Source organism: Buceros rhinoceros, unplaced genomic scaffold (assembly GCF_000710305.1).
Source record: "Buceros rhinoceros silvestris isolate BGI_N320 unplaced genomic scaffold, ASM71030v1 scaffold46590, whole genome shotgun sequence".
Taxonomy (NCBI): Eukaryota; Metazoa; Chordata; class Aves; order Bucerotiformes; family Bucerotidae; genus Buceros; species Buceros rhinoceros.
The window spans coordinates 66-7807 of NW_010391010.1; the positions used below are offsets into that span (position 1 = coordinate 66).

Here is a 7742-nt window from a genome sequence, read left to right on the forward strand (position 1 = left end):
AAAAAAATGCAGAATCTGCACAATCCTTAAGATTCCTGGAGTGACTCACTCTAACATAGTTTTCACACTGAAAAAGCAAATATTTTACACAAAATATACAGCCACAGTCTATGCAGTCCCCACTGAATAGGGAATCTTTCATCATATTCCTGGAAGTCTACTCCTTGCTTTTCTAATACTATTGCTCTATACATCCATTACATATGAAAATAGTTCACAGGTTTGTCTTTTACTTAGCTAATAGCCTAAGTAATTATCAGTGCTAACAAAGTAAGTACAACATATCTACATAACGTATATACAAGTGTTTACACAAACACGCTTTTGGTGAACTACTTCTGAGCTCACTTTTAATACCGGGGAGTTAACCTGAAAGCAGAAAAAAAGGATTTTCAGTGATATTACCTCAGAAATATTTTATCAGATTTTTGGCTATGCTGGCAGATGTAGGCTGCCATTGATTTTGAATGTGTTCCCTTCGGTGCAAATGAAAACCCAGAGAATTAATCCAAAGGGAGTTTTCTCAACCCGTACATACAGTCACGACATTTTAAAGACTGCCACTATGGAGCACCTGAGTTCATACTCTGGTAAGTGAAGCTGACCACTTCTCATAGGAGAGTCATGATCAGTGACAGAAGAGAAACAAAAAGTTTTTTTCCCCCCCCTCCAGTTATAAATCAGACTCTGGCATATCAGGCATATCTGCCATCAGGTACCCAATACCATAACGTCCATTTGGAGCAGTGTCCAGAGTTGGTGATCCGGTCTGTTTTCGATATATGTTTTTGCCAAGATTTGGAGATGGCACTTCGCTTGGACTCTTCCCATGAATAAGACTTGTATTATCTTCCTCCACATTAACAGGTTCCTTTATTATCCGGCCTCTCTTGTAGGATACAGATGCCAAACTACCAGAACTGTCCTCAACAAGGTTGCAACGGCGCACCATGTAGACTATTGGGACTGGCAGTAAGGCCAAGACCATCAGAGATACACAGAGAAGCATTGCCCATGTTGGATAGCTTTTGAACTCTTCTGTAGCCTGAGCAATCGAAGAGAAAAACTATTAATACATCTTTACCTAAAAAAAAGCAAACCTGCAGTCCTCACCGAGGCTGCAGTTTTCAAACTCATCATACTCATCTTTCTGTCACGTTGCACCCACATTGCTATCTTTCTGCCAGTGAGTAGGTCCAAAAGACTGTCTCATAGTTTCTGAGATGTTCAGAGCACTTTAGCACAACCCAAATCAAGATCTTCACATGGTGTTTTCTGCTACATTAGTCTGTAGTTGTTCCCTGATCCTTTAAAGGATGCTCCGAACACACAAGTGTGCAGTGGTATCTATAACAGTGCCTAGAAAGTCCTTGTTCTGTAAGCTAATAGCTGATCTAGAAAGGGACCGTCTCAGTTCACCCTGTTGTTCCACCCTGAATTGTTCCACTTTGTATAAACTTCATGTAAACTGTTACACACTTTCTGGGGCAGTGACTGCACCCCACACCTCTACTGCATCCATGAGTCACTGGCCAAAAGACTCAGTTTGCCTAATTTCACAGATGGGAAGGAAAGGTATGTTTGGTATTCTAAGGTATTTCTCTTTTTTGAGGGCAAGAATCAACAAAAACAAGAACATTTTTCTGAGAATTCCGACAATGTAGTAGTGGTTGCTTGGTTAAAGGAAGAAGTTTACTTATAATGAAGCCAACTTCTTATATTTACACTGTCTTTGCTGCGATTTCTCCCACTGGCCAATTAAGACAACTGTCCATTTAGAAGGGTGCTTAGATTCATTTCTCTGACATTTTAGTCTCTCTATATTTTGTATGACAAGCCTGTAGAAACAGCTGAGGGCTGACAAGCCTACAAGCTAGCAGAATTCTTAGCAGTTACCCTTACCCTCAGATTACTTACTGCATCTTGTTTTGGAGCCAACTTGCAGCACTGACTGGTCTTCACACTGACAAGTTTTTTTACAAAGCAAGCTTTCTTACCAGATACAGGTTTTAATGCAGCTGTGATGTGTTCCCAAAGGGGAAAAATTATGACATGGCTAAATCTTGGAATGGAATATCTGAAATTATTTATTCAGTGTTATCAAATTTATCAAAATTTGGAATTATTTATTAATCAAATAAAAATTATTTATTCAGTGTTGTCACCCAACTACTTTCTGCAGCACCATAAAATTTAATGAAACTGAATAAACTCTTCCAATGTTAAGAACTTGTTCAACGTACATCAGCACATTAAGAGTCACAAAAAGCATGAAGGTCGTGTCAAACAGTTATATTTTAAAGCAGAACTACTCTAAAATTTAAAAATGGTTGATTTTACACTAATGTTATTTGAGATAAAAACAACCATATTATTTACACTGATTTTGAATTTCTAATTGCCATTTTTTTGTCTTTTCATGTATTTCTGAAATACTTCAGATATGATCATTGTGATGGTGATGGCATCTATTACATACATACCGTATCTTCAATCCAAGCATTGTAGCCAGGAGGACTTAATCCCATTTGGACAATGCTAGCTACCAGTAAACATAACATTACTAAAGGTGAAACATACTTCCACGTGTAATAATAATACCGGCTTGGAGAAAATCCAAGCATATCCTTCAGATCCTCCATAAATCTGTGAAGGGAATAAAAGGTTATTGTTAGTGCATACACTGAGATTTCAAGTACCATAACTGATACACAGCACTCGAGGGAACAAACACACTGATAAAATGCATATATAGAAATGGGTGCAGGTTAGATTACTTGATGAGATGAAAAAGAGAGCTGTATTACCACTTCAGAACAGCTGAACACAGTGCAGGGACTTAGTAAACTGCTTGCTGGACTGTGCTGAAAAGACATTTAAAATTACCTTTCTTTTTATGATTCTTTTTTACATCATCTTATATTGTCTGCTCAGTTGTTCACTAAGGCATGCGTCATTACTTCTGATGACATATACAACCAGCACATCTTACAGATTCTGCAGTATTAATTTTGAACTGACATGTGTGCTGTAGTGTAAAAAATAACTTTATGCATAAGCTATGGTTTGCATCATGTATATTGCTGAAATAAAACTTCGTGAAGTTTTAAACCTACTTGTGCCTTAAAGTTGCAGCTGTGATATGATCAAAACTCCTATTTTTGTACTTTTGACAGAGGAAAACAGGTTTCCAGAGCCAGTAGAAAGAGAGTATTTTTAGAATTAATTCTTTTGGAGTGCACACAAGCACTGATTCTGTTTTAACTCTCTAGTGGTTCTCTTTTGAAACGTGCATCTCAAAAAAGATCTTATAGTAATAAATGTTTTCAAAGCAGTTACATATGTGAAGCTACTGTCATATAAACTCTAAACAATTTTTTTGAACTACACAGTTTGGGGTATTCTATCCTTTGTTTACACTGCAAGGAAACACATTGATAAAGAAACTAAATTTACAAATGGATTGTCGCCTCTATAGACAGTCTTTTCTTTCTGAGATCTCCAGTTCTTCATTCAGCTGAACATAAATCAATGATCTTAACTTTAAAGTCTTTCATCATCTCCATCCTACTTATCTCCTTATAAAAGCTACTAAGCTCCATTAGCACTGATTCCAGCGTAGTGGATTTTCCTTCTTGGCTGCAAAGATTCACACCTTCGTCTTTTTTCTGTCCTTTGGCTATAATCCCTTTGGATGCAATGTTTTATTTTTTTTCTGACGATGTGTCTAATAAGACATATATATGGATCTTCATCTTGAGGAGGACCCCTTGGTGCTATCACAGCCAATGACAACCTGAAGATGTTGCTTCTAGCTGTTTTTACAAACAAGAATGCTAAATTCCTGAAAAGGGATATTGTGGAGAAACAGACATCAGAAGAGATATTAAGAATACTCCAGAGGAAAGCTCAGGAGGTCTTATGAAAGAGAAATTTGGCTGTTAACTTTTCACTTCTGGAATCACTGATCAATTGCACTCTAAACACCAACTTCCTCAGAGGTAAGCTGCTGACTTTTGCCACATCCATCTCCCTTCACAGTGGAGCGCTACCTGACTGGACACTACCAACCTCATAATTAGGTCATCTGTTTCATCTTTTGTTTGCATGTGTAAAAACATGTACATCGTGTTTTCATGTCTATGTATTGAATTATAGGATTATACATGTGACCCAAGTTGGAATTCTCTCTTAATGAGTAACTAGACCAGGCCCTACTTGCATAGACCAGAAAAAATGTCTGGAAACCATAAAATTAAATTCTATTATAGTTTTATTTCATTATGGCAAGTTACTGGCTGACTACACAAATCTAACAAGTGAAAAGTCAAACGAAAATCCACCCATTTTATGTCACCCTTTGTACATGCAAGGGAATCACAGATGTTTAAATTAATTCAACATGCCAGTATAGCATACTAAGTTTTATCTGTGGATGGCAAGAGTTATTTTTGATACAAACTCTTCTACTCCTTACGCGTGGCAAACATTGATCTTGCTTAGTGAACACATTCTGGTGATTTCAGTCATAAGATGTAAAAAGAATTAGAGGGACTTGGTGCTCTTTTCTCTTCAGCCATCACTGATGGAAGGTCACATCACTCCATTGTCAATTGTGCTGCTTTCAAGTAAGTTTTGACCCTGTTCTTTGCTATCATTTCCTCTCACAACCAGTGCAAAGAACAATACCCCAAACTAAATCTAAACTGAAACTTTCTTACTGTTAATGCCATTAGAGTTTGCTTTGTTCCTTTCTCAGGATGCCTGGAACACTGCAGATCTGTTCAGAACACTCATCCTCATCTGCTGCTTAGATCGTGGTTATTACTTCTTGAGATCTTTCTCTTGCTGTCTTATTTCTATATAAATTCCTCATACTTGCATATCCAGCCTCCTTCCTAACTCTCTAATTTTGTCTCTTTTACTGCACTCTCCTCTTTCTATCTGTTGCAATTGCTCTTTGGGTTTCACAACACTGTCCTGATGCAGTATATTCTTAAAAACAGATTAGATTTATGTCCAGATCTACCCATTTTCTACTTACTTGTATTTATGCATACATTGCAAATACTTTGTGCCACACAATTAAAATAGTAATAATTACTGTGATGAATACTGTTGATATGGACAGGGAGATACATTTCCTTCACTTACTTGTCTATTCCATAAATTCGGGTGACTGCAATATTCTCCAAAATGACCAGAAGAAGCAGGGGCAGAGTAGCTGAGTAGTCATCAAACATCGTGACATAGTAATTTCCAGAGCGCTGCACAAATATCAGGCCAATAAGAAAAGCTACCAAGCAGCAGATGACTGGAATAGAGGAGAGAAACGTGAGCTCTAACTGTAACAGTTCCATAGACTTACAGGAAATAAGAGTTTGAAACATCAAAGATATACCGTAACACATTATTTTATGTAAAGTTGAGAACATTTTACTTCTTAGGGGGTCACAATTTTAAGAATATTAGGAAGCGTACCAATTCCCTACATAACAGAAAAGTTAAGAAATCAGCATTACCGCAATTGCCATATTACAGCACTCCTGATTAAGCTGCAGAAATTAATGAAGTGACTCTTTCTGATTAAACATTTAACTTAATGTGAATGTAAGGCTAAAATAAACAGAATTGGTAAGCTAAACATCATGGTACTTGGCCACTAGATCACTTTTCGGAATTTAGAAAAAAACCAAAGTTTCAGACTGTGATTCTAACAAATATAAAGGCTGAATAGACTTCCCCTAAAAGATCATTCACGGCCTGAAGTTCCATTAGGATCTGTCTAAATGTGTTTGTGCACTAAGCAACATTTCTGCCCCTTCCCTTGTTTAGGGACAACCCGAAATGTATTACTTGAACACTTGATCCTGCATAATGAATCTCAGTATTTTTTTTTCCTACTAAATTAATCGAGAATAGGACTGAATGCCTAAGTAGCCATAAAATAAGTAAAATTGCAATAAATTGTGAAATCAGTTTTAAGTTGAGCTAGTAGGCTAGTCACTAGTAAGACTGATTCTTTCCCTTGAAGCACCCTTTTTTTTCCTCCCCACTGGGAACTTACGCTAAGAATATACCTAAGCAGTCTAAAATCAGGCGAAATGAACCTGGGCCAAAATATAAAATATCCTTACAGAATATACCCATTGCATAAATCTCAGATGATCAATTCATATTGATAACAGTACCGAAAGGAAGACAATGACACTTTTTAAAATACTGTGGAAGAAACCAATCACTTTTTTCAACCTCGTAGTGTTGTAACAACTTTCAGAGAAGAGAAATTCAGAGAACTGAAAAGAGCATTACAAATGAACGTGAACTCCTAATGCAAGATAACAAAACCAAATGAACACAGATACAATTGCCTTGACCTGAGTCTCATTTTTCACACCAAGTTTTATTACTGACCCTGAGAAAAGAATTAGACCACCGCAACCACGCACATGTCAATTACATTATCCCATCGTGTCTTACCATTACATCCCCAAAATATGCATCTTTACTTGTAAACTAAGGCTCTGGTAAGTAAAATCATCATAACTCAGCACATGCACGTGCAGTTTCCAATTTGGAAATACCTGAATGCAAAATAACTTGAAACATAAGGAGTTATTTTCCCTGAACTCAAGAGAAACTGAACTGGAACTATAGTGTAAGAAATTGCAAATATGTTCACACTTCTGTAAGAGTTTAAGATTCATGGTTTTTAAGCAGAAACTCTAGTGCAGGCATAATCCTTGCTAAATCCCACCAATACTGCATGAAGTATAACCCAAGCATTTCAATTTTATAAGTTAATTAGGAAAAAGCCATATCAGATTGTAATCCTTTGAGTACAACTAAGTTTAGCAAAAACCATGCATGTGTATCACTCAAAAAAAACTGCAAGAAAGAGATGGTTCTTGAATATTCCTTTACCTGAATAGGTTTTTTGTCAAACACAGTAACAAGGAATTATTGTAAAAAGCTCCACTACTCCAGAGTAATGGCTATATATCAGTGTTTGCATATGTACGTAGGAAAAACAGCTGATTTCTAAATGTCACACTGGTTATTCAGTACAAATTTAAAAGCTGATTTAAAAGAAAAAACAAAAAACAAAACCAAAATAAAAAAACAAGTGCTCAATAGATTAAAATGACTGAAAAATTAGTTAATTAATCTCTGTGAAAAATTTTATTCTTAGACCCAGCAAAGCAAAAAAACCAACATGATTTCTGTTAAATAATACTTATTACCTAAGTGAAGTAATGAAAGCAGTCAGGAAAGAGCAGTGCTCTGGAGCACCCAGCACAGCATAAAATATACTGTTATTTGCTTCACAGAGTTAGATTTTGTTAAAGAAGCTTATAATATTTTTTATTTTCTATCCCTCGTATTGATAAAAAAATCTGAGTTTGTGATTAACATAATCAAGTCCCTTGCAGTTGCCCTTAAGATTTTCAGAAACCTAGCTTTCACATTTTATGCTGATGTTCTATCTCAAAAAGAGAAACTGCTACAAGTTCATCAGAGCTATATGAACAACTACACCTCAAATAACTCTGGACATTTAAACTAAAGAAAAGCTAGACATCTTGTTTAAGACCTTTTCCACATTCAACAGGGAAAAATATGTTCTTCTAGAGAGTAACTGAACTTATTTTTAACATAATAACTATTTTATCACAAATTAAGATTTCAATTGGTCTACTCAGCAATAACTTGTAGTAATTTGCAATGTATTTTCACTCTTT

General features: G+C 36.1%; 1 protein-coding gene across 1 annotated transcript in view; it reads right to left on the minus strand.

Annotated features, from left to right (window-relative positions):
- Positions 1 to 627: 627 nt before the first annotated feature.
- The window catches only part of SLC6A15 (solute carrier family 6 (neutral amino acid transporter), member 15), a gene marked incomplete at its 5' end in the record, with an annotated part of 14017 nt that continues 6902 nt past the window's right edge, over positions 628 to 7742 (minus strand). Inside the window, 3 exons of the mRNA XM_010139769.1 lie at positions 628 to 1045; positions 2484 to 2646; positions 5155 to 5314. Of these exons, the coding sequence (XP_010138071.1) occupies positions 674 to 1045; positions 2484 to 2646; positions 5155 to 5314 (695 nt within the window). The remainder of the gene's footprint in view (positions 1046 to 2483; positions 2647 to 5154; positions 5315 to 7742) is intronic.